We start from the raw sequence: 26,932 nt of genomic DNA on the forward strand, positions 1-26,932 counted from the left end.
CCCTCATTCACTCGCTCGTTCACTCACTCCCTCGCTCATTCACTCACTTGCTCATCTGCTGCCTCGCTCACTCACTCGTTCACTCGCTCGTTCACTCACTCCCTCGCTCATTCACTCACTTGCTCATCTGCTCCCTCGCTCCCTCACTCGTTCACTCGCTCGTTCACTCACTCCCCTGCTCATTCACTCACTCCTTCGCTCATTCACTCACTCCCTCGCTCATTCACTCACTTGCTCATCCGCTCCCTCGCTCACTCACTCGCTCACTCACTCCCTCGTTCACTCCCTCGCTCATTCACTCACTTGCTCATCCACTCCCTCGCTCCCTCACTCGTTCACTCGCTCGTTCACTCACTCCCTCGCTCGTTCATTCACTCCCTCGCTCGTTCACTCACTCCCTCGCTCGTTCACTCCCTCGCTCACTCGCTCATTCACTTACTCGTTCACTCACTCCCTCGCTCACTCGTTCAATCCCTCATTCACTCGCTCCTTCACTCGCTCGTTCACTCGCTCGTTCACTCACTCACTCACTCCCTCGCTCACTCGCTCGTTCACTTACTATCTCGTTCACTCACTCGCTCGTTCACTCGTTCACTTCCTCGTTCACTCGATCCCTCACTCACTCGCTCCCTCACTCATTCATTCACTCGTTCACTCGCTCGTTCACTTACTACCTCGCTCGTTCACTTACTCGTTCACTCACTCCCTCACCCGTTCACTCACTCGCTGGTTCACTCGCTCCCTCACTCGCTCCCTCACTCACTCATTCGCTCACTCCCTCGCTCGCTCACTCGCTCACTTACTCGCTCGTTCACTTACTCGTTCACTTACTCACTCACTCGCTCGTTCACTTACTCCCTCGCTCACTCGCTCACTCACTCGCCCGTTCACTCACTCGTTCACTCACTCCCTCATTCACTCGCTCGTTCACTCACTCGTTCACTCGCTCGCGCACTCACTCACTTGCTCATCCACTCCCTCGTTCACTCACTCGTTCACTTCCTCGTTCACTCACTCCCTCGCTCATTCACTCACTTGCTCATCCACTCCCTCGCTCCCTCGCTCACTTGTTCCCTCCCTCGTTCTCTCGCTCGCTCACTCCCTCGCTCACTCCCTCGCTCGTTCACTCGCTCATTCACTCACTCCCTCGCTCATTCACTCACTCCCTCGCTCATTCACTCACTTGCTCATCCGCTCCCTCGCTCACTCACTCGTTCACTCACTCGTTCACTCGCTCATTCACTAACTCCCTCGCTAGTTCACTCACTCCCTCGCTCATTCACTCACTTGCTCATCCACTCCCTCACTCCCTCGCTCATTCACTCACTCACTCGCTCATTCACTCACTTGCTCATCCATTCACTCACTCCCTCGCTCACTCACTCGTTCACTCACTCGTTCACTCGCTCATTCACTCACTTGCTCATCCATTCACTCACTCCCCCACTCGTTCACTCACTCCCTCGCTCCCTCCCTCGCTCCCTCACTCGCTCATTCACTCACTCCCTCGCTCATTCGCTCACTCCCTCGCTCATTCACTCACTCCCTCGCTCATTCACTCACGTGCTCATCCACTCCCTCGCTCCCTCGCTCGTTCACTTGCTCGGCCACTCGCTAGTTCACTCACTCCCTCGCTCATTCACTCACTCCCTCGCTCATTCACTCACTTGCTCATCCATTCACTCGCTCACTCACTCGTTCACTCACTCGTTCACTCGCTCCCTCACTCCCTCGCTCGTTCACTCGCTCATTCACTCACTCCCTCGCTCACTCGCTCGCTCGCTCATTCACTCGCTCCCTCGCTCGTTCACTCACTCGTTCACTCGCTCATTCACTCGCTCCCTCGCTCGTTCAATTGCTCGGCCACTGCTCGTTTTCATGTTCACCGTTTATTCATCACAGCAACCCCCACGTGGTGTCCAACAAACCACGACCACCACCTCCTCCCCGTGTGTCACACACACACACACACGTACACACACAGACCCGGGTGTGTGAGTGTGTGAGTGAATGGGTGAATGTGCGAGTGGGTGAGTGAGTGGGTGAGTGAGTGAGTGGGTGAGTGTGTGAGTGAGTGGGTGAGTGAGTGAATGGGTGAATGTGAGATTGGGTGAGTGGGTGGGTGAGTGAGTGTACGAGTGAGTGGGTCGGTGAGTGTGTCAGTGGGTGAGTGAGTGAGTGGGTGAGTGTGTCAGTGGGTGAGTGTGTGAGTGAGTGGGTGAATGTGTGAGTGGGTGAGTGGGTGATTGGGTGAGTGAGTGAGTGAGTGTATGAGTGGGTGATTGGGTGAGTGAGTGGGTGAGTGAGTGGGTGAGTGAGTCGGTGAGTGAGTGGGTGAGTGTATCAGTGGGTGAGTGTGTGAGTGAGTCGGTGAGTGTGCGAGTGGGTGAGTGGGTGAGTGAGTGAGTGGGTGAGTGAGTGAGTCGGTGAGTGTGTCAGTGGGTGAGTGTGTCAGTGGGTGAGTGTGTGGAGTGAGTTGGGTGAGTGTGTGAGCGAGTGTCCATGGTGGGTGTACGAGTGGGTGAGTGAGTGTGTTGGTGAGTGGGTGAGCGAGTGAGTGAGTGTGCGAGCGATCGGGTGAGCATCCACAGCTGGTGAGGGGGGAGTGGAGGGGTGAGGGGGTGGTGAGGGTTGATCCCGAGGTGGCTCTCCTCACTTGTCCTTGCTCACCATGTACAGCACGAGGTCAACCACGCGGTTACTGTAGCCGAACTCATTGTCGTACCTGTGGTGGAGGGGGGAGACACGTGGGAGGGAGAGTGATACACGGTGGTGGTGATGGTGAGTGTGGTGGTGGTGGTGGTGATGGTGGTGGTGGTGGTGGTGGTGATGGTGAGTGTGGTGGTGGTGGTGATGGTGGTGATGGTGGTGGTGGTAGTGGTGGTGATGGTGGTGGTGATGGTGGTGGTGATGGTGGTGGTGGTGGTGGTAGTGGTGGTGATGGTGGTGGTGATGGTGGTGGTTTTGGTGGTGATGGTGGTAGTCGTGGTGGTGGTGGTGATGGTGGTGGTGGTGGTGGTGATGGTGGTGGTGATGGTGTTGGTGGTGATGGTGATGATGGTGGTGGTGGTGGTGATGGTGAGTGTGGTGGTGGTGGTGGTGATGGTGGTGATGGTGGTGGTGATGGTGGTGATGGTGGTGGTGGTAGTGGTGGTGATGGTGGTGGTGGTGATGGTGTTGGTGGTGATGGTGGTGGTGATGGTGGTGGTGGTGGTGATGGTGGTGGTGATGGTGGTGGTGGTGGTGGTGATGGTGGTGGTGGTGATGATGGTGGTGGTGGTGTTGGTGATGGTGGTGGTGATGGTGGTGGTGGTGATGGTGGTGGTGGTGATGGTGGTGGTGGTGTTGGTGGTGGTGGTGGTGATGGTGAGTGTGGTGGTGGTGGTGATGGTGGTGATGGTGGTGGTGGTGATGGTGGTGATGGTGGTGGTGGTAGTGGTGGTAGTGGTGGTGATGGTGGTGGTGATGGTGGTGGTGATGGTGGTGGTGATGGTGGTGGTGGTAGTGGTGGTGATGGTGGTGGTGATGGTGGTGGTTTTGGTGGTGATGGTGGTAGTCGTGGTGGTGGTGGTGATGGTGGTGGTGGTGGTGGTGATGGTGGTGGTGATGGTGATGATGGTGGTGGTGGTGGTGATGGTGGTGGTGGTGGTGATGGTGAGTGTGGTGGTGGTGGTGATGGTGGTGATGGTGGTGGTGATGGTGGTGATGGTGGTGGTGGTAGTGGTGGTGATGGTGGTGGTGGTGATGGTGTTGGTGGTGATGGTGGTGGTGGTGATGGTGGTGGTGGTGGTGGTGATGGTGGTGGTGATGGTGGTGATGGTGGTGGTGGTGGTGATGATGTTGATGATGATGATGATGTTGATGATGTTGATGATGACGATGATGTTGATGATGATGTTGATGATGATGATGTTGATGATGATGCTGCTGCTGATGTTGATGATGATGTTGATGATGATGTTGATGTTGATGATGATGTTGATGATGATGCTGCTGCTGCTGCTGATGTTGATGATGATGTTGATGATGATGATGATGATGTTGATGATGATGTTGATGTTGATGATGTACCAGGTGACGAGTTTGACGAAGTGGTCATTCAGGGCGATGCCGGCACCAGCGTCGAAGATGGAGGAGCGAGTGTCGCCATTGAAGTCGGTTGACACCACCTGGACCATCACCGCCACCACCATCACCAACATCATCAACATCATCAACATCATCAACATCAACATCACCATCACCACCACCATCACCATCATCAACATCACCTACATCATCAACATCATCAACATCACCATCACAATCACCACCATCACCACCATCACCACCACCATCACCACCACCATCACCACCACCACCATCATCATCATCATCACCATCACCACCACCATCACCATCACCACCATCACCACCATCACCACTATCATCACCACCATCACCACCATCATCACCACCATCACCACCACCATCACCACCATCATCACCACCACCACCATCACCACCATCACCACCATCACCATCACCACCACCACCATCACCACCACCATCACCACCATCACCACCACCATCACCACCATCATCATCACCACCACTACCATCATCACCACCATCACCACCATCACCACTATCATCACCACCATCACCACCATCATCACCACCACCACCATCACCACCATCACCACCATCACCACTATCATCACCACCATCACTACCATCATCACCACCACCATCACCACCATCACCACTATCACCACTATCATCACCACCATCAGCACCATCATCACCACCACCACCATCACCACCATCACCCCCACCTGGTCCTCCGTGTAGCCCAGGATTCCCTTCATTGGTCCGTTGGCAGCCTCCTTCACTTTGGCCTTGATGGCATCGTAGGTGGCCTGCACACCACGGGCACGGGTTCACCACGGGCACGGGTTTACTATGGGCACGGGTTCACCATGACATGGACACACTACGGACACGGGTTCACCACGGGCACGGGTTTACTATGGGCACGGGTTCACCATGGCATGGACACACCTCAGGCACGGGTTCACCATGGCACGGGTTCACCACGGCACGGGTTCACCACAGGCACGGGTTCACCACGGCACGGGTTCACCACAGCACGGGTTCACCATGGGCACGGGTTCACCATGACATGGACACACCACAGGCACGGGTTCACCACGGCACGGGTTCACCACGGCACGGGTTCATCATGGGCACGGGTTTATTATGGCATGGACACACCACAGGCACGGGTTCACCACGGGCACGGGTTCACCACGGGCACGGGTTTATCATGGGCACGGGTTCACCACGGCACGGGTTCACCATGGGCACGGGTTCACCACGGCACGGGTTCACCACGGCACGGGTTCACCATGACATGGACACACTACGGGCACGGGTTCACCACGGCACGGCTTCACCACGGCATGGACACACCACAGGCACGGGTTCACCACGGCACGGGTTCACCACGGCACGGGTTCACCATGGCATGGACACACCACGGGCACGGGTTCACCACGGGCACGGGTTCACCACGGGCACGGGTTCACCACGGCACGGGTTCACCACGGGCACGGGTTCACCACAGGCACGGGTTCACCACGGGCACGGGTTCACCACGGCACGGGTTCACTGTGGGCACGGGTTCACCACAGGCACGGGTTCACCACAGGCACGGGTTCACCATGGCATGGACACACCACAGGCACGGGTTCACCACAGGCACGGGTTCACCACAGGCACGGGTTCACCACGGGCACGGGTTCACCACGGCACGGGTTCACTGTGGGCACGGGTTCACCACAGGCACGGGTTCACCACAGGCACGGGTTCACCATGGCATGGACACACCACAGGCACGGGTTCACCACAGGCACGGGTTCACCACGGCACGGGTTTACCACAGGCACGGGTTCACCATGGCATGGACACACCACAGGCACCGGTTCACCACAGGCATGGGTTCACCACAGGCACGGGTTCACCACAGGCACGGGTTCACCATGGCTGTGTTCACCACCACCACCACCCCACCCCCTCCTCGTGAGCTACCCGGGTCCGCTTTGTCTGTGGCCCTCTCACTCACCGGCTTCTCCAGGCGCACGGTGAGGTCCACAACCGAAACGTTGGGCGTCGGCACGCGGAACGCCATTCCCGTGATCTTTCTGCATGGGGAGAGGGGGCGGGGCAAGGTTGAGAAGAGGCGTGGCCAGTGGGAGAGGGAGGAGGGGCGGGAGGAGAGGGGGCGTGGTCAGGGGGGAGAAGGGGCAGTGGGAGAGGGGGGCGGGGCCAGGTTGAGAAGGGGCGTGGCCAGTTGAAGAGGGGGAGGGGCGGGAGGAGAGGGGGCGTGGTCAGGGGGGAGAAGGGGCAGTGGGAAAGGGGGCCGGGGCCAGGTTGAGAAGGGGCGTGGCCAGTGGAAGAGGGGGAGGGGCGGGAGGAGAGGGGGCGTGGTCAGGGGGGAGAAGGGGCAGTGGGAAAGGGGGCGGGGGCCAGGTTGAGAAGGGGCGTGGCCAGTGGAAGAGGGGGGAGGGGCGGGAGGAGAGGGGGGCGTGTCCAGGCGGAGATGGGTGGGATGGGCAGTGAGGTCATAGGTAGTTCACCACCCTGGCTGGCTCGGGTACGGCATGGTTTTGTGGCAATGGAAAAACGACGCTGAGAACCTGGGTACGATCCCTGGGTCTGAGTGTGGGTGGGGTTCACGGTGGCCCTGTGGGTGGGTAGGGTTCACGGTGGGGTTCACGGTGGCCGTGTGGGTGGGTGGGGTTCACGGTGGGGTTCACGGTGGGGTTCACGATGGCCGTGTGGGTGGGTGGGTTCACGGTGGCCGTGTGGCTGTGTGGGGTTCACGGTGGCCATGTGGGTGGGTGGGTGGGGTTCACGGTGGCCGTGTGGGTGGGTGGGGTTCACGGTGGCCGTGTGGGTGGGTGGGGTTCACGGTGGCCGTGTGGGTGGGTGGGGTTCACGGTGGCTGTGTGGGTGGGTGGGGTTCACGGTGGCAGTGTGGGTGGGTGGGGTTCACGGTGGCTGTGTGGGTGGGTTCACGGTGGCTGTGTGGGTGGGTGGGGTTCACGGTGGCTGTGTGGGTGGGTGGGTTCACGGTGGCCGTGTGGGTGGGTGGGGTTCACGGTGGCTGTGTGGGTGGGTGGGTGGGTTCACGGTGACCGTGTGGGTGGGTTCACGGTGGCCGTGTGGGTGGGTGGGGTTCACGATGGCCGTGTGGGTGGGTTCACGATGACCGTGTGGGTGGGTGGGTGGGTTCACGGTGACCGTGTGGGTGGGTTCACGGCGGCCGCCTCTCACCCGTTGAGCTCAGGGATGACCTTGCCGACGGCCTTGGCGGCCCCGGTGGAGGCCGGGATGATGTTCTGGTGTGGGTGGGTGGGTGGGTTCACGGTGGCCGTGTGGCTGTGTGGGTGGGTTCACGGTGGCTGTGTGGGTGGGTGGGTGGGGTTCACGGTGGCCGTGTGGGTGGGTGGGTGGGTTCACGATGGCTGTGTGAGTGCGTGGGGTTCACGATGGCCGTGTGGGTGGGTGGGTTCACGGTGGCCGTGTGGGTGGGTGGGTGGGTTCACGGTGACCGTGTGGGTGGGTGGGTTCACGGTGGCCGTGTGGGTGGGTGGGTTCACGGTGACCGTGTGGGTGGGTTCACGGTGGCCGCCTCTCACCCGTTGAGCTCAGGGATGACCTTGCCGACGGCCTTGGCGGCCCCGGTGGAGGCCGGGATGATGTTCTGGTGAGCGCCGCGCCCGTCACGCCAAAGTTTGCCCGAGGGGCCGTCCACTGTCTTCTGGGTGGCCGTGTAGGCGTGCACCGTGGTCTGTCGTGGAGGGGGAGGGGAGATGGAGGGGAGGGGGAGATGGAGGGGGGGGAGAGGGGTGGGGGTAGTTGGGGGGGAGTAGTTGGGGGGGGAGGGGTGGGGGTGGAAGTGGGACAAGGAGGAGGAGGAGGAGAGGGGGGGGGCAGTTAGTGGGAGTGTCCGTAGCACGTGGCTGGGCGAGTGTGTGCTGTGTGTACTGTGTGTGTGTACTGTGTGTATGCTGTGTGTGTATGCTGTGTGTATGCTGTGTGTGTGCTGTGTGTATGCTGTATGCTGTGTGTGTATGCTGTGTATGCTGTGTGCTGTGTGTATGCTGTGTGTGTACTGTGTGTGTGTACTGTGTGTATGCTGTGTATGCTGTGTGCTGTGTGTATGCTGTGTGTGTACTGTGTGTGTGTACTGTGTGTATGCTGTATGTGCTGCTGTGTCTCACCATGAGCCCCTCCAGGATGACGAAGTTGTCGTTGATGACTTTGGCGAGCGGGGCCAGGCAGTTGGTGGTGCAGGAAGCGTTGCTGTGGGGGGTGAGTGGGGGGGGGTGAGTGGGGGGGGGGTGAGTGGGAGGGGGGTGAGTGGGGGGTGGTGGGGGGGGTGAGTGGGGGGGTGAGTGGGGGGGTGAGTGGGGGGGTGAGTGGGGGGTGAGTGGGGGGGTGGGGAGATCCAAATATGACATCGTTAAATAAAGGTCGAGATAGGGGCTCCCTCCCGTAACACAAACACACACACACGTACACACATACACACACACATACACACACATACACACGTACACACACACATACACACACGTACACACACGTACACACGTACACACACACGTACACACACACACGTACACACAACAACAACCGCCATTCGCCACTAAGTGGCGGTGATGTCAAAACGACGCTTGTGCCAGGCCATGTGCACCCTGAGGCCACGTGGAGTGTCGAACGCCCGCGGGCAGGAGGTCACGGGGCAGACCCAGGTGCCACGGGTCGACTGACTGAGATGACTGAGATGACTGGCTGATGCATCACCTGTACCCCCTACTGTGCTAACCTGCTGTGCTTTAGCCACCCGGCGCTCCGCTCGTTGTTGTGAGCGTCGCTCCTCCGCCCTCAGTTGTTGTTGGAGGGCGACTGCCTCCAACTGCCCAGTAGCGTCCTTCACGAGCCTCATCGACAGAGGCCGATCTTGACACCGCTGGTACCAGTCATCGGCAAGTCCACTCAGCTCCACGTCCTCCTGTACCACATCACTCCATCTCTTCTCTAGCCCGTGCCGCGCCCGTTTAGCCCCCTCAATCCGGCCGAACAAAAGCTGTTTCGGCATGCGGTGGCTGGGCATGCGGGCTACATGACCCAGCCATCGCAGCCTTGCCTGCTGGAGGAGCTCACCGATGGGACCTTGCCCAGATCTTTCAAGGATTTGTGAGCTCCTCACACAATCCAGCCTGGTTAAACCCAGGATGGATCGTAGGCAGGCCAGCCTAATTGTTTCCAATCGGCGAAGATGTTCCATTAGGGGGGTCCACGTTTCGCAAGCGTAGAGAAGGGAGGGAATGACCGTGGCCGAGAAGACCTGAAGCTTAGTGCGGAGCGACAGACCAGGTAGCTTCCACACAGCGTTACGCAACCGATGAAAAGATAATGCCGCTCGACTGATTCTGGTTGAGACTTCTGCTGTCAAACCGGAGCCAGTCATAAGCACACTGTCCAGGTATGGGAAACTCTCCACTCTCTCCACAACTGCCCCATCACCGATTGGGAGTTGTGGGGGTGGAGCGCCCGATGGTACAAAATTCCCAGGCAGGTGCTTAGTTTTGGTGGGGCTGATGGTAAGGCCCCACCTCTTAGTGGCTCGCTCCATTTTCAGCAGCAGCGCCTCCAACTCCTCCTCTGAGTGAGCAGCGATTACCAAATTATCGGCATACATAACGTGGTTGACCAATTGGGAGCCATCCCTTGTTAAATAATGTGGGAGCCAGAGGACATCCCTGTCGCACCCCAAGGTGAACAGGGAATGGCTCCAATTCCCGGCCACGTAGTTTTACCTGGGCCCACTCACCATCATGAAGGTCCTTATTGATCGTGAGCAGAGGGTCAGGGACTCCGAAAGCACGAAGAACAACCCAGAGCCCAGGCCTACTGATGGTATCATAAGGCCTTGACCAGGTCAATAAAGCAGAGATGTAGGTCTTGTTGGAATTTTCTACACCTCTGCTGTAGCAAATGGACAGAAAATATGGCATCTGTGCAGGACCGCCCTTTCCTGAAACCATATTGGGGCTCCGCAAGCCTCTCCTCAGCGTGCCTGGCAAGGCGATGTTGAATAACCCTTGCCAGGACCTTTCCCGGCACACTGAGGAGTGAGATGCCCCTGTAGTTGTTACAGTCTGTGCGGTCCCCCTTCTTAAAGAGGGGGACCACCAGGGCATCCTTCCAGTTCTGCGGAACCCGTCCAGTGTTCCAGACTGTTGTTATGATGTTATGTAGGGCAGTCTGTGCACAAACGCCACCCTTCCTCAGCATTTCGCTTGGGAGATCATCTCTGCCTGGTGCCTTTCCTGGTCTCAGACTCCGAATCGCCTTCAGTACTTCCTCAACAGATGGCACCTCAGCCAGCCACTCACAGGGGGTGACTTCTTCCTCCAATATTTGAGGCACCGCAGCCTCAGCAGGGTCATCCTCACTTTGTGCCATGATGTTTTCCTGGCTGACGGATTTTCCCTCCCCCAGGACTTCACAGAAATGCTCAGCAAATCTGCAAACCTGTTCCTGGGGGTCAGAGATTGGATCACCGTTTTTTTCCCCTAATGATGGTAATAGGTGTGGTGCTGCAGGTTACTTTTTGGATGGAGTTAAATAGGGATTTGTGATCGTGGGCTATTGTGGCAGACTCCATCTCCTCAGCAACCCGCGACCACCACCCATCCTTGCAGCGCCTCACGGATCTCCGAACCTCCGAGCGAAGGCTGCGGTAAGCCTCCTCATTCTCTGTCGTGGGATGCTGTAGCCGATGAGAGTGGGCCTGTCGCTTTTTCTCAACCATCCTGAACACCTCCTCTGTCAGCCAGGGTCTCTGGGGAGGTCTGGACCGCGTACCCAAAGCAGCCATTGCAGCTGCATGAGTCACAGTCCTAAACCTCGCCCATTTACCCTCGACATCAGGAGGAGTGGGGGACGATGCCAAGCCCATGATGATGAAAATGATGATGGTGGTGATGATGGTGATGATGGTGGTGATGATGGTGGTGATGGTGGTGGTTGATAGTGATGATGATGATGGTGGTTGATGGTGATGATGGTAGTGATGATGGTGATGGTAGTGATGATGATGGTGATGGTGGTGGTTGTTGATGGTGATGATGGTAGTGGTGATGGTGATGATGGTAGTGATGATGGTAGTGATGATGATGATGGTGATGGTGATGATGATGATGGTGATGATGGTGATGATGATGATAATGATGATGGTGATGATGATGGTGGTGATGATGGTGATGATGATGATGGTGGTGATGATGGTGATGATGGTGATGATGGTGATGATGGTGGTGATGATGATGATGGTGATGATGATGATGGTGATGATGGTGATGGTGATGATGGTGATGATGGTGATGGTGATGATGATGGTGATGATGGTGATGATGATGGTGATGATGATGATGACAATGATGATGGTGATGATGATGGTGGTGATGATGGTGATGATGATGATGGTGATGATGGTGATCGTCACCTGACGACGTTCACGGCTGGGTCGTACTTCTGGTGATTGACTCCCACCACGAACATTGGCGCGTCAGCCGATGGAGCCGAGATGATCACTTTCTTAGCACCGCCCTTCAGGTGAGTCTACACAACGTCAACAACAACAACAACATCAACATCAACATCGTCATCATTACCAGCACCACCACCACCACCACCTCCTCCACCACCATCACCATCACCACCCCCACCATCACCACCACCATCACCACCACCACCACCATCACCACCCCCACCATCACCACCACCATCACCACCATCACCACCACCACCATCACCACCAAAACCACCACCAAAACCACCATCATCACCACTACCATCACCACTACCGTCATCACCACCATCAACACCACTACTATCATCACCATCATCATCACCATCATCACCACCATCACCACCATCACCATCATCACCATCATCACCACCACCGCCACCATCACCACCACCATCACCACCATCACCACCACCATCACCACCACCATCATCACCACCACCATCACCACCACCGCCACCACCCCCCGCCCGCCGTACCGATGCCTTCTCCACGGTGGTGAACACTCCGGTGGACTCCACCACGTACGTGGCACCAGCCTCGCCCCACTTGATGTTACTCGGGTCACGTCTACACACACACACAGTCACACACAGTCACACACACAGACACACACAGTCACACACAGTCACACACACAGACAGTCACACACATAGACACACACAGACAGTCACACACAGACACACACAGTCACACACACAGGCACACACAGTCACACACACAGACAGTCACACACACACACAGACAGTCACACACACACAGACACACACACACAGTCACACACACAGACACACACACACACAGTCACACACACACACACAGTCACACACACACACACAGTCACACACACACACAGACACACACAAACACAGTCACACACACACACAGACACACACACACAGTCACACACAGTCACACAGTCACACACAGTCACACACACACAGACACACACAGTCACACACACAGACAGTCACACACACACAGACACACACAGACAGTCACACACAGATAGTCACACACAGACAGTCACACACATAGTGGTGGTGATGATGGTGCTGGTGATAATGATGATGATGGTGGTGTTGGTGGTGATGGTGGTGATGGTGGTGGTAATGGTGGTGTTGGTGATGGTGGTGATAGTGGTGTTGGTGGTGATGGTGGTGATGGTGGTGGTGATGATGTTTGGACTCACTCCTGGAAGATGGTGGTGTTGGTGGTGATGGTGGTGGTGATGATGGTGGTGATGGTGGTGATGTTTGGACTCACTCCTGGAAGATGGTGGTGTTGGTGGTGATGGTGGTGTTGGTGGTGATGGTGATGGTGGTGGTGATGGTGGTGATGGTGGTGGTGATGGTGGTGATGTTTGGACTCACTCCTGGAAGATGGTGGTGTTGGTGGTGATGGTGGTGATGGTGGTGGTGATGTTTGGACTCACTCCTGGAAGATGGTGGTGTTGGTGGTGATGGTGGTGTTGGTGGTGGTGATGGTGGTGATGTTTGGACTCACTCCTGGAAGATGGTGGTGTTGGTGGTGATGGTGGTGGTGATGATGGTGGTGATGGTGGTGATGTTTGGACTCACTCCTGGAAGATGGTGGTGTTGGTGGTGATGGTGGTGTTGGTGGTGATGGTGATGGTGGTGGTGATGGTGGTGATGGTGGTGGTGATGGTGGTGATGTTTGGACTCACTCCTGGAAGATGGTGGTGTTGGTGGTGATGGTGGTGATGGTGGTGGTGATGTTTGGACTCACTCCTGGAAGATGGTGGTGTTGGTGGTGATGGTGGTGTTGGTGGTGGTGATGGTGGTGATGTTTGGACTCACTCCTGGAAGATGGTGGTGGTGTTGGTGGTGATGGTGGTGATGGTGGTGATGTTTGGACTCACTCCTGGAAGATGGTGGTGTTGGTGGTGATGGTGGTGGTGGTGGTGATGGTGGTGATGTTTGGACTCACTCCTGGAAGATGGTGGTGTTGGTTGTGATGGTGATGATAGTGGTGTTGGTGGTGATGGTGGTGATGGTGGTGGTGATGGTGGTGATGTTTGGACTCACTCCTGGAAGATGGTGGTGTTGGTGGTGATGGTGGTGTTGGTGGTGATGGTGGTGTTGGTGGTGTTGGTGGTGATGGTGGTGTTGGTGTTGGTGGTGATGGTGGTGTTGGTGGTGATGGTGGTGATGATGGTGGTGATGGTGGTGGTGATGATGGTGGTGATGGTGGTGATGATGGTGGTGGTGATGGTGGTGATGTTTGGACTCACTCCTGGAAGATGGTGGTGTTGGTGGTGATGGTGATGGTGGTGTTGGTGGTGATGGTGGTGATGTTTGGTCTCACTCCTGGAAGATGGTGATGTTGGTGGTGATGGTGGTGGTGATGGTGGTGGTGATGGTGGTGATGTTTGGACTCACTCCTGGAAGATGGTGGTGTTGGTGGTGATGGTGGTGTTGGTGGTGATGGTGGTGATGTTTGGACTCACTCCTGGAAGATGGTGATGTTGGTGGTGATGGTGGTGGTGATGGTGGTGGTGATGATGGTGGTGATGGTGGTGATGATGGTGGTGGTGATGGTGGTGATGTTTGGACTCACTCCTGGAAGATGGTGGTGTTGGTGGTGATGGTGATGGTGGTGTTGGTGGTGATGGTGGTGATGTTTGGTCTCACTCCTGGAAGATGGTGATGTTGGTGGTGATGGTGGTGGTGATGGTGGTGGTGATGGTGGTGATGTTTGGACTCACTCCTGGAAGATGGTGGTGTTGGTGGTGATGGTGGTGTTGGTGGTGATGGTGGTGATGTTTGGACTCACTCCTGGAAGATGGTGGTGTTGGTGGTGATGGTGGTGTTGGTGGTGATGGTGGTGTTGGTGTTGGTGGTGATGGTGGTGATGGTGGTGATGTTTGGACTCACTCCTGGAAGATGGTGGTGTTGGTGGTGATGGTGGTGTTGGTGGTGTTGGTGGTGATGGTGGTGTTGGTGTTGGTGGTGATGATGATGGTGGTGATGGTGGTGATGTTTGGACTCACTCCTGGAAGATGGTGGTGTTGGTGGTGATGATAGTGGTGTTGGTGGTGATGGTGGTGATGGTGGTGATGGTGGTGATGTTTGGACTCACTCCTGGAAGATGGTGGTGTTGGTGGTGGTGGTGTTGGTGGTGATGATGGTGGTGATGGTGGTGATGGTGATGGTGGTGATGTTTGGACTCACTCCTGGAAGATGGTGGTGGTGATGGTGGTGATGGTGGTGATGTTTGGACTCACTCCTGGAAGATGGTGGTGTTGGTGGTGATGGTGGTGGTGGTGATGGTGGTGATGTTTGGACTCACTCCTGGAAGATGGTGATGATGGTGGTGGTGATGGTGTTGGTGATGATGGTGATGGTGGTGTTGGTGGTGATGTTTGGACTCACTCCTGGAAGATGGTGATGGTGTTGGTGGTGATGGTGATGGTGGTGGTGTTGGTGGTGGTGGTGATGTTTGGACTCACTCCTGGAAGATGGTGATGGTGTTGGTGGTGATGGTGATGGTGGTGGTGTTGGTGGTGGTGGTGATGTTTGGACTCACTCCTGGAAGATGGTGATGATGATGGTGATGGTGGTGTTTGGACTCACTCCTGGAAGATGGTGATGGTGGTGATGTTGGTGGTGATGTTTGGACTCACTCCTGGAAGATGGTGATGGTGGTGATGGTGGTGGTGATGTTTGGACTCACTCCTGGAAGATGGTGATGGTGATGGTGGTGATGTTGGTGGTGATGTTTGGACTCACTCCTGGAAGATGGTGGTGTTGGTGGTGGTGATGGTGTTGGTGATGGTGGTGGTGATGGTGGTGGTGATGTTTGGACTCACTCCTGGAAGATGGTGGTGTTGGTGGTTATGGTGGTGATGGTGGTGATGGTGTTTGGACTCACTCCTGGAAGATGGTGATGTTGGTGGTGATGATGGTGGTGATGGTGGTGGTGATGTTTGGACTCACTCCTGGAAGATGGTGGTGTTGGTGGTGATGATGGTGGTGGTGGTGATGGTGGTGATGTTTGGACTCACTCCTGGAAGATGGTGATGGCGTGCCCATCAATAACCAGTTTGCCTCCCTCCGCCTTCACGTCTCCCTTCCAGCGCCCGTGTGTGGAGTCGTACTTGAACATGTAAACCTGTGGGTGAGCGTACAGGTGAGTGTACAGGTGAGTCTACAGGTGAGTGGACAGGTGAGCATACAGGTGAGTGTACAGGTGAGTACACAGGTGACTCTACAGGTGAGTCTACAGTTGAGTGTACAGGTGAGTGGGTGAGTGTAAAGGTGAGTGTACAGGTGAGTGTACAGGTGAGTCTACAGGTGAGTGAGTGTACAGGTGAGTGTACAGGTGAGTGTACAGGTGAGTGGACAGGTGAGTGTACAGGTGAGTGTGCAGGTGAGTAGGTGAGTCTACAGGCGAGTACACAGGTGAGTCTACAGGTGAGTAGGTGAGTGTACAGGTGAGTGGGTGAGTGCACAGGTGAGTGGACAGGTGAGTGTACAGGTGAGTGGGTGAGTGTACAGGTGAGTCTACAGGTGAGTGGGTGAGTCTACAGGTGAGTGAGTGTACAGGTGAGTCTACAGGTGAGTGGGTGAGTCTACAGGTGAGTGAGTGTACAGGTGAGTGTACAGGTGAGTGTACAGGTGAGTGAGTGTACAGGTGAGTGTACAGGTGAGTGTACAGGTGAGTCTACAGATGAGTGGGTGAGTGTACAGGTGAGTCTACAGGTGAGTCTACAGGTGAGTGGGTGAGTGTACAGGTGAGTGTACAGGTGAGTGTACAGGTGAGTCTACAGGTGAGTCTACAGGTGAGTCTACAGGTGAGTCTACAGGTAAGTGGACAGGTGAGTGGACAGGTGAGTATACAGGTGAGTGACAGGTGAGTCTACAGGTAAGTGAACAGGTGAGTCTACAGGTGAGTGGGTGAGTGTACAGGTGAGTGTACAGGTGAGTGTACAGGTGAGCGGGTGAGTGTACAGGTGAGTGTACAGGTGAGTCTACAGGTGAGTGTACAGGTGAGTGTACAGGTGAGTGTACAGGTGAGTGGGTGAGTGTACAGGTGAGTGTACAGGTGAGTGGGTGAGTGTACAGGTGAGTGTACAGGTGAGTGTACAGGTGAGTGGGTGAGTGTACAGGTGAGTGTACAGGTGAGTCTACAGGTGACTCTACAGGTGAGTAGGTGAGTCTACAGGTGAGTCTACAGGTGAGTGTACAGGTAAGTGGGTGAGTGTACAGGTGAGTGGGTGAGTGTACAGGTGAGTCTACAGGTGAGTCTACAGGTGAGTCTACAGGTGAGTGGGTGAGTGTACAGGTGAGTGGGTGAGTGTACAGGTGAGTCTACAGGTGAGTCTACAGGTGAGTCTACAGGTGAGTGGGTGAGTGTACAGGTGAGTGGGTGAGTGTACAGGTGAGTCTACAGGTGAGTCTACAGGTGAGTCTACAGGTGAGTGAGTGAGTGTACAGGTGAGTCTACAGGTGAGTGGACAGGTGAGTGGACAGGTGAGTGTACAGGTGAGCGTGCAGGTGAGTAGGTGAGTCTACAGGCGAGTACACAGGTGAGTCTACAGGTGAGTAGGTGAGTGTACAGGTGAGTGGACAGGTGAGTCTACAGGTGAGTCTACCCGTGAGTGGGTGAGTGCACAGGTGAGCATGCAGGTGAGTGTACACCTGTAAGTGAGTGTACAGGTGAGTCTACAGGTTAGTGGACAGGTGAGTGGGTGAGTGTACAGGTGAGTGTACAGGTGAGTGTACAGGTGAGTAGGTGAGTCTACAGGTGAGTCTACAGGTGAGTGTACAGGTGAGTGTACACCTGTGGGTGAGTGTACAGGTGAGTCTACAGGTGAATAGGTGAGTGTACAGGTGAGTGTAAAGGTGAGTGTACAGGTGAGTCTACAGGTGAGTCTACAGGTGAGTGGGTGAGTGTACAGGTGAGTCTACAGGTGAGTGGACAGGTGAGTGGGTGAGTGTACAGGTGAGTGTACAGGTGAGTGAACAGGTGAGTCTACAGGTGAATAGGTGAGTGTACAGGTGAGTGTACAGGTGAGTGTGTGAGTGTACAGGTTAGTGTACAGGTGAGTGGGTGAGTGTACAGGTGAGTGTGTGAGTGTACTATTGAGTGTACTGGTGAGTGGGTGAGTGTACTGGTGAGTGTGCAGGTGATTGTACAGGTGAGTGTGTGAGTGTACAGATGAGTGTACAGGTGAGTGGGTGAGTGTACAGGTGAGTGTACAGGTGAGTGTACAGGTGAGTGGGTGGGTGTACAGGTGAGTGTACAGGTGAGTGTACGAGTGTACAGGTGAGAGTACAGGTGAGTGTACGAGTGTACAGGTTAGTGTACAGGTGAGTGTACAGGTGAGCGTACGAGTGTACAGGTGAGTGTACAAGTGAGTGTACAGGTGAGAGTACAGGTGAGTGTACGAGTGTACAGGTGAGTGTACAGGTGAGTGTACAGGTGAGTGTACAGGTGAGCGTACGAGTGTACAGGTGAGTGTACAGGTGAGTGTACAAGTGAGTGTACAGGTGAGTGTACAGGTGAGCGTACGCTCACCATGTAGTTGAGGTCGATGAAGGGGTCGTTGATGGCGACCACCTCCACGTTCCCACGCAGGATGGCGGCGCGTGTCACCAGACGCCCGATACGGCCGAACCTGGCGCAGGTGAGCACCACACAGGTGAGCATCACGCAGGTGAGCATCACACAGGTGTGTGTGTGTACAGGTGAGTGTGTGTACAGGTGAGCAGGCAGGTGAGCATCACGCAGGTGAGCACACAGGTGTGTGTGTGTACAGGTGAGTGTGTGTACAGGTGAGTGTGCAGGTGAGTGTGTGTACAGGTGTGTGTACATGTGATTGTGTGTACAGGTGAGTGTACAGGTGAGTGAGTGGACAGGTGAGTGTGTATACAGGTGAGTGTACAGGTGAGTGTACAGGTGAGTGAGTGCACAGGCGAGGAGTTCCTCACCCATTGACTCCGACCTTGACCATGATGACTGAGAGAACCTTGATTCGGGGACCTGCAAAGGGAAACGACCCTGATGAGATGTTGACTACCTCGCCTGGTACACAGGAGGTCGTGGGTTCAACCCTGACCCTGATGAGATGTTGACTACCTCGCCGGGTACACAGGAGGTCGTGGGTTCTATCACGACACCGATGAGATGTTGACTACCTCGCCTGGTACACAGGAGGTCGTGGGTTCAAACCCGACCCTGACGATGGCTGTTGCTGCTGCTGTGTATTTGGAGTCTGCGTCTCTCTCTCTAGAGATGTTGACTACCTCGCCTGGTACGCAGGAGGTCGTGGGTTCTATCACGACACCGATGAGATGTTGACTAAATCGCCTGGTACGCAGGAGGTCGTGGGTTCTATCACGGCCCTGATGAGATGTTGACTACCTCGCCTGGTACGCAGGAGGTCGTGGGTTCTATCACGACCCTGATGAGATGTTGACTACCTCGCCTGGTACGCAGGAGGTCGTGGGTTCTATCACGACCCCCTGATGACCCCTGGGCAGCTGTCGCTGTTTTTATATTTGGAGTGGCGAGTGAGTGGGAGGGGCGGGGCTGATCTGACCCACCCGGGGGCCCCTCCCGAGGGGGTGGGGGGGGTGGGGGTGGGGGGTGGGGGGTGGGGGCTATTCCTGGACGATGCCCATTGATGGGCTTGGCCCTGGCATCCACAGACGGAGATGGGGGGGGGGAGCCCCTCCCCCCACATCGTGACCCAATATCACCACCACCACCATCACCACCACCACCATCACCACCACCACCATCACCACCACCACCATCACCACCATCACCACCACCACCATCACCACCACCACCATCACCACCATCACCACCACCACCATCATCACCCCCTTCCCCATATGCCCTTGGCACAAGTTCGTGCGTGCTGTCAGCGCGTGTGTGAGTGTGTGTCTGTGTGTGTGTGTCTGTGTGTGTGTCTGTGTGTATGTCTGTGTGTGTCTGTGTGTGTGTCTGTGTGTATGTCTGTGTGTATGTATGTGTGTGTCTGTGTGAGTGTGTGTGTCTGTGTGGGTGTGTGTGTCTGTGTGTGTGTCTGTGTGTGTCTGTGTGTGTGTGTCTGTGTGTGTGTCTGTGTGTGTGTCTGTGTGTATGTCTGTGTGTATGTATGTGTGTGTGTGTCTGTGTGAGTGTGTGTGTCTGTGTGGGTGTGTGTGTGTCTGTGTGTGTGTCTGTGTGTGTCTGTGTGTGTGTGTCTGTGTGTGTGTGTGTCTGTGTCTGTGTGTGTGTGTCTGTGTGTGTGTCTGTGTGTGTGTCTGTGTGTGTCTGTGTGTGTGTCTGTGTGAGTGTGTGTGTGTCTGTGTGTCTGTGTCTGTGTGTGTCTGTGTGTGTGTGTCTGTGTGTGTGTGTCTGTGTGTGTGTCTGTGTGTGTGTGTCTGTGTGTGTGTCTGTGTGTGTATCTGTGTGTGTCTGTGTGTGTGTGTCTGTGTGAGTGTGTGTGTCTGTGTGTGTGTGTCTGTGTGTGTGTCTCTGTGTGTGTCTGTGTGTGTGTGTCTGTGTGAGTGTGTGTGTCTGTGTGTGTGTGTGTGTCTGTGTGTGTGTCTGTGTGTGTGTCTCTGTGTGTGTCTGTGTGTGAGTGTGTCTGTATGTGTGTGTCTTATATGTGTGTGTGTCTGTGTGTGTGAGTGTGTCTGTGTGTGTGAGTGTGTCTGTGTGTGTCTGTGTGTGTGTGTCTGTGTGTGTGAGTGTGTCTGTGTGTGTGAGTGTGTCTGTGTGTGTGTGTGTCTTATATGTGTGTGTGTCTGTGTGTGTGAGTGTCTGTGTGTGTGAGTGTGTCTGTGTGTGTCTGTGTGTGTGTCTGTGTGTGTGAGTGTGTCTGTGTGTGTCTGTGTGTATGTGTCTGTGTGTTTCTGTGTGTGTGTGTCTGTGTGTGTGTGTCTGTGTGTGTGTCTGTGTGTGTGTCTCTGTGTGTGTGTCTGTGTGTGTGAGTGTGTCTGTATGTGTGTGTCTATATGTGTGTGTCTGTGTGTGTGTGTCTGTGTGTGAGTGTGTCTGTGTGTGAGCGGGTCTGTGTGTCTGAGTGTGTGTGAGTGTTCCTGTGTGTGTCTGTGTGCCAGTGGGTCTGCGTGTGTGAGTGTATGTGTGTCTGTGTATGAGTGGATGAGTGCGTGTGACTCTGTGTGACTGAATGTGAGTGTGTCTTTTTGTGTGTCTGTGTGTCTGTATGTCTGTCTGTGTGTGTGTGAGGGTGTGACTGTGTGACCTGAGGAGAGGCTTGCGGAGCCCCAATGCGGTTTCAGGAAAGGGCGGTCCTGCACAGATGCCATACTTTCTGTCCGCTTGCTAAAGCATAGGTGTAGGGAATTCCAGCAAGACCTACATCTCTGCTTTATTGACCTGGTCAAGGCCTATGCTACCATCAGTAGGCCTGGGCTCTGGGTTGCTATTCGTGCTTTCGGAGTCCCTGACCCTCTGCTCACGATCATTAAGGACCTTCATGATGGTGAGCGGGCCCGGGTAAAACTACGTGGCCGGGAGTAAGAGCCATTCCCTGTACACCTTGGGGTGCGACAGGGATGTCCTCTGGCTCCCACATTATTTAACATCTCTGTGTGAGTCTACAGGTCTCTGTGTGAGTCTACGGGTCTCTGTGTGGGTCTACGGGTCTCTGTGCGAGTCTACGGGTCTCTGTGTGAGTCTACGGTTCTCTGTGTGAGTCTCTGTGTGAGTCTACGGGTCTCTGTGTGAGTATACGGGTCTCTGTGTGGGTCTACGGGTCTCTGTGTGAGTCTACGGGTCTCTGTGTGAGTCTCTGTGCGGGTCTACGCGTCTCTGTGTGCTTCTGTCATGTCTGCGTATGTACGTTGAACGTCTTTGGCACCGTACGTAGCCAACCGTGGCTAATCAGAGGTGCGAAGGGAAGGGCAATAACACTTAACGCCGCAATAAGCAGAAGTTCTCAAGAAATGAGTTTGTCAATCGAGCGGAAGGGAAGAGCGTTCCAGACGGCCCTTTCAGACGCGGCGGGTCTGAAAGCGCCGTGGCGATGCGTACGCACTCTGGTTTATAAAAAAAACTACTACAGGGATTCGTCTACTTACGAACGTTTAAGAGATGTGAACAAAAACCCATTCCCCGTACGTCCAGTTGCCTGTTCGGACTGAGAGTGGTAAGTTTCACCGACTCACACAATACATCTGTAGAACGTGAAGAGCCAGTGGCATCTACATCTACAGAACGTGAATAACCAGTGGCATCTACATCTACAGAACGTGAAGAACCAGTGGCATCTACATCTGCAGAACGTGAAGAACCAGTGGCGTCTACATCTGCAGAACGTGAAGAACCAGTGGCCTCTACATCTGTAGAACGTGTAGAACCAGTGGCATCTACATCTGCAGAACGTGAAGAACCAGTGGCATCTACATCTGCAGAACGTGAAGAACCAGTGGCGTCTACATCTGCAGAACGTGAAGAACCAGTGGCGTCTACATCTGCAGAACGTGAAGAACCAGTGGCATCTACATCTGCAGAACGTGAAGAACCAGTGGCATCTACACAACGTGAAGAACCAGTGGCATCTACATCTGCAGGACATGAAGAACCAGTGGCATCTACATCTACAGAACGTGAAGAACCAGTGGCATCTACAGAACGTGAAGCACCAGTGGCATCTACAGAACGTGAAGAACCAGTGGCATCTACATCTGCAGAACGTGAAGAACCAGTGGCATCTACATCTGCAGAACGTGAAGAACCAGTGGCATCTACATCTACAGAACGTGAAGAACCAGTGGCATCTACATCTACAGAACGTGAAGAACCAGTGGCATCTACAGAACGTGAAGAACCAGTGGCATCTACATATGCAGAACGTGAATAACCAGTGGCATCTACATCTACAGAACGTGAAGAACCAGTGGCATCTACATCTGCAGAACGTGAAGAACCAGTGGCATCTACATCCACAGAACGTGAATAACCAGTGGCATCTACAGAACGTGAAGAGCCAGTGGCATCTACATCTGCAGGACGTGAAGAACCAGTGGCATCTACATCTGCAGAACGTGAAGAACCAGTGGCATCTACATCTGCAGAACGTGAAGAACCAGTGGCATCTACATCTGCAGAACGTGAAGAACCAGTGGCATCTACATCTACAGAACGTGAAGAACCAGTGGCATCTACAGAACGTGAAGAACCAGTCGCATCTACATCTGCAGGACGTGAAGAACCAGTGGCATCTACATCTACAGAACGTGAAGAACCAGTGGCATCTACATCTACAGAACGTGAAGTTCCAGTGGCATCTACAGAACGTGAAGAACCAGTGGCATCTACATCTACAGAACGTGAAGAACCAGTGGCATCTACACAACGTGAAGAACCAGTGGCATCTACATCTACAGAACGTGAAGAACCAGTGGCATCTACAGAACGTGAAGAACCAGTGGCATCTACATCTACAGAACGTGAAGAACCAGTGGCATCTACATCTTCAGAACGTGAAGAACCAGTGGCATCTACATCTACAGAACGTGAAGAACCAGTGGCATCTACATCTTCAGAACGTGAAGAACCAGTGGCATCTACAGAACGTGAACAACCAGTGGCATCTACTTCTGCAGAACGTGAAGAACCAGCGGCATCTACATCTACAGAATGTGAAGAACCAGTGGCATCTACATCTACAGAACCAGTGGCATCTACATCTGCAGAACGTGAAGAACCAGTGCCATCTACATCTGTAGCACGTGAAGAACCAGTGGCATCTACATCTGCAGAACGTGAAGAGCCAGTGGCATCTACATCTACAGAACTTGAAGAACCAGTGGCATCTACATCTGTAGAACGTGAAGAACCAGTGGCATCTACATCTACAGGAGATTATACAACTTTTAAAGTCATTCCCCATGTATATAGTAGTGTATATATTATATATATTTAGTGTGTGTGGTGTGTGTATATATAGTGTATATATTATATATTATGAATATATAGTGTATATATTATATATTTAGTGTGTGTGGTTGTGTGTATTATGTATATATAGTATATAGTGTATATAGTATATATTATATATGTGGTGTGTATATATTTAGTGTGGTGTTTGTATATATACTGTATATATTATGTATATAGTATATATAGTTGTATATATAGTATATATTTAGTGTGGTGTGTGTATATATACTGTATATATTATGTGTATATTATGTATATATTGTATATTATGTATATATAATATATTATATATATTTAGTGCGTGTGGTGTGTGTGGGGGTTCACCTTGTGAAGGGGAGGAGGAGCCAAGTGGATGATGACCAGAAGAGGTGACAACTGGACAGCGAAACTCGCCCCCTTATATAGCCCAGCCTCGGCCCTGAGACCACGTCCCCCGACACCGAGACACGCCCCACCTTTACCCTGGCCACGCCCCCCGACACAGAGACACCGCCCCTCCTTTACCCTAGCCACGCTCCCCGACACAGAGACACGCCCCTCCTTTACTCCTAGCCACGCCCCCCGACACAGAAACACGCCTCCTTTCTTTACCTTAGCCACGCCCCCCCGACACAGAGACACGCCCCCCGTTACTCCTAGCCACGCTCCCCGACACAGAGACACGCCCCCCTCTCTACCCCCCAGCCACGCCCACTCTCCGCCGAGCCACGCAGGCGTCACGCCGAACCACGCAGGCGTCACGCCGAACCACCGCCCCCCTTACACCTTGAGCCACGCCCACCCTCCCGGCCCAGGGTCACTTTGAGGCTACCACGTGGCGGGAGGTCACGTGACAGACCCAGCAAGTGCCATGGGTTGACTGCTGTGCCAGGCTAGGTGCAGGAGGAGGAGGTCACGGGACAGACCCAGCAGGTGCCATGGGTTGTACTGCTGTGCTTTAGCCACCCGTTGTTGTGAGCGTCGCTCTTCCCCCCTCCGTTGTTGTTGGAGGGCGACTGCCTCCAACTGCCCAGTAGCGTCCTTCACGAGCCTCCTCCACAGAGGCCGATCTTGACACTGCTGGTACCAGTCATCGGCAAGTCCACTCAGCTCCACGTCCTCCTGTACCACATCACTCCATCTCTTCTCTAGCCCGTGCCGCGCCCGTTTAGCCCCCTCGATCCAGTCGAACAAAAGCTGTTTGGGCATGCGGTGGCTGGGCATGCGGGCTACATGACCCAGCCATCGCAGCCTTGCCTGCCGGAGGAGCTCACCGATGGGACTTTGTCCAGATCTTTCAAGGATTTGTGAGCTCCTCACACAATCCAGCCTGGTTAAACCCAGGATGGATCGTAGGCAGGCCAGCCTAAATGTTTCCAACCGGCGAAGATGTTCCATTAGGGGGGTCCACGTTTCGCAAGCGTAGAGAAGGGAGGGAATGACCGTGGCCGAGAAGACCTGAAGCTTAGTGCGGAGCGACAGACCAGGTAGCTTCTACACAGCGTTACGCAACCGATGAAAAGATATTGCCGCTCGACTGATTCGGAGTGAGACCTCTGCTGTCAAACCGGAGCCGGTCATGAGCACACTGCCCAGGTATGGGAAACTCTCCACTCTCTCCACAACTGCTCCACCCGGCATGCATCCATGATGTTGTGTGGATGCGCGATGCCGGAACAGCGTGTTGGTAATCACAAGCCCATGGGCTGCACAAAAATTCGAGCAGCCTCCTACCGTTGTTATTGAGCTGATCTGGCCCATGCCTTCCAATTACTCCAGACCAGGTTCCAGCATCGTGACCAACTCGGGCATTGAAGTCACCCAACAAGATGACTCTATCCCGAGGGGCCACTTTAGCCAGCACCTGGGAAAGGAGGTCATAGAAGGCATCTGACTCATCGTCCTTGCCAGCATCCCTCCACGGATGTTCATCTTCGGTGGGGGCAAAAGTAACCACGACCACCATTCCTCGCCTCTGGTTGATGGCGAGGCTAGCCCAAAGTAGCCTGGGGCTTACAGCTTCCGACACCTCACCGCCATGCTCCCACGCCCCCTTCATTCTTTTGTCTGAGAAGCAATGTCCCTCCCAGCTGTTTGGCAGTCTCCTGCCCCGAGTGGGAAGCTGTGACTCGAGCCATGCCAAGCTAGGTGCACCTTGAGGCTTACAGCGGAGGGTGTAAGGAGCCAGCCACCTGGCACAGCAGCAGCCAACCCATGGCACCTGCTGGGTCTGTCCCGTGACGTCCTCCTCCTGCACCTAGCCTGGCACAACAGCAGTCAACCCATGGCACCTGCTGGGTCTGTCCCGTGACCTCCTCCTCCTGCACCTAGCCTGGCACAGCAGCAGTCAACCCCCCGCCCCTCACCTGGGTTGAATTAAAAGGACGTCCCTTCATTTCACGTGGTTCGAATATTTCACGTGGTGACAGAAAAGTACCATCCTGGCCAACGCCACTTGTGCAGATGCCAGTCGTACAGAGAGAGAGAGAGAGTGTGGCGTAGACCGCCACCACCACCACCCCCACCACCACCACCACCCCCACCACCACCACCACCCCCAGACGAAACTCGAATCCAGAGTCCCAGAAGGGCACAGTCAGCGACCCTGACCCAGGGCTATTCAGGGCACCGCTGGGGGATTGGGCATTCCCAAAAGTGTATCCCGACAAATCCTATAAACGCGCTTCTGAAAAGTGTACCCCACAAATCCTATAATGCACTTCTGCAAAATGTACCCATCAAATCATACTACATACTTCTGCAAAGTGTACCTTACAAATCCTATAATGCACTTCTGAAAAGTGTACCTGACAAATCCTATAATGCACTTGTGAAAAGTGTACCCTTCAAATCCTATAATGACCTTCTGAAAAGTGTACCTTACAAATCCTATAATGCGCTTCTGCAAAGTGTACCACAAAAATCCTGTAATGACCTTCTGCAAAGTGTACCCGTCAAATACTACAAGATACTTCTGCAAAGTGTACCTGACAAATCCTATAATGCGCTTCTGAAAAGTGTACCCTTCAAACACTACAAGATACTTCTGCAAAAAGTACCCTTCAAATCCTACAAGATACTTCTGAAAAGTGTACCTTACAAATCCTATGAATGCGCTTCTAAAAAGTGTACCCTACAAATCCTATTTGCTTGCTTTTTCAAGGTGTACCCCTGAACCTTACTGAGAGACTCAATCAAAGAGAGAGACACCCAGACCAAGGGCTCGAACCCAGCCTCTCAATGTCTGTTGCACGGTCATCGTGAACCCCCTGATAGACACAGAGAGAGAGAGAGACACCCAGACCCAGGGCTCGAACCCAGCCTCTCAGTGTCTCCGACATGGCCATTACGAACCCCCTGATAGACACAGATACACAC

General features: G+C 54.4%; 1 protein-coding gene across 1 annotated transcript; it reads right to left on the minus strand.

Moving 5' to 3' along the window:
- Nucleotides 1-1,873: 1,873 nt before the first annotated feature.
- On the minus strand, nt 1,874-24,005 carry LOC116937405 (glyceraldehyde-3-phosphate dehydrogenase). The gene is made up of 12 exons (XM_032944484.2): nt 23,900-24,005; nt 18,604-18,655; nt 18,191-18,290; nt 15,675-15,781; nt 12,127-12,217; nt 11,564-11,679; nt 8,271-8,352; nt 7,686-7,837; nt 6,107-6,185; nt 4,818-4,901; nt 4,072-4,169; nt 1,874-2,725 (listed from the first exon to the last, which is right to left on the minus strand). The coding sequence occupies exons 2-12, from the start codon at nt 18,624-18,626 to the stop codon at nt 2,653-2,655; spliced, it is 1,005 nt and encodes a 334-aa protein (XP_032800375.1). The 5' UTR covers nt 18,627-18,655; nt 23,900-24,005; the 3' UTR covers nt 1,874-2,652.
- Nucleotides 24,006-26,932: the final 2,927 nt, after the last annotated feature.

Source organism: Petromyzon marinus (genome assembly GCF_048934315.1).
Source record: "Petromyzon marinus isolate PM22_M1 ecotype Great Lakes invasive population chromosome 75 unlocalized genomic scaffold, UKy_Petmar_22M1.pri1.0 chr75_unloc.2, whole genome shotgun sequence".
Classification (NCBI taxonomy): Eukaryota; Metazoa; Chordata; class Hyperoartia; order Petromyzontiformes; family Petromyzontidae; genus Petromyzon; species Petromyzon marinus.

Coding starts and splice junctions, on each gene's coding strand:
- LOC116937405 (XM_032944484.2), bottom strand. CDS start 18,626: ATGGTCAAGGTCGGAGTCAATGG. Junction 12,218..15,674: donor GCCATCACCATCTTCCAGGA/GTGAGTCCAAAC, acceptor GTGTGTGTGTAG/ACGTGACCCGAGTAACATCA. Junction 7,838..8,270: donor TCATCCTGGAGGGGCTCATG/GTGAGACACAGC, acceptor CCTCCACGACAG/ACCACGGTGCACGCCTACAC.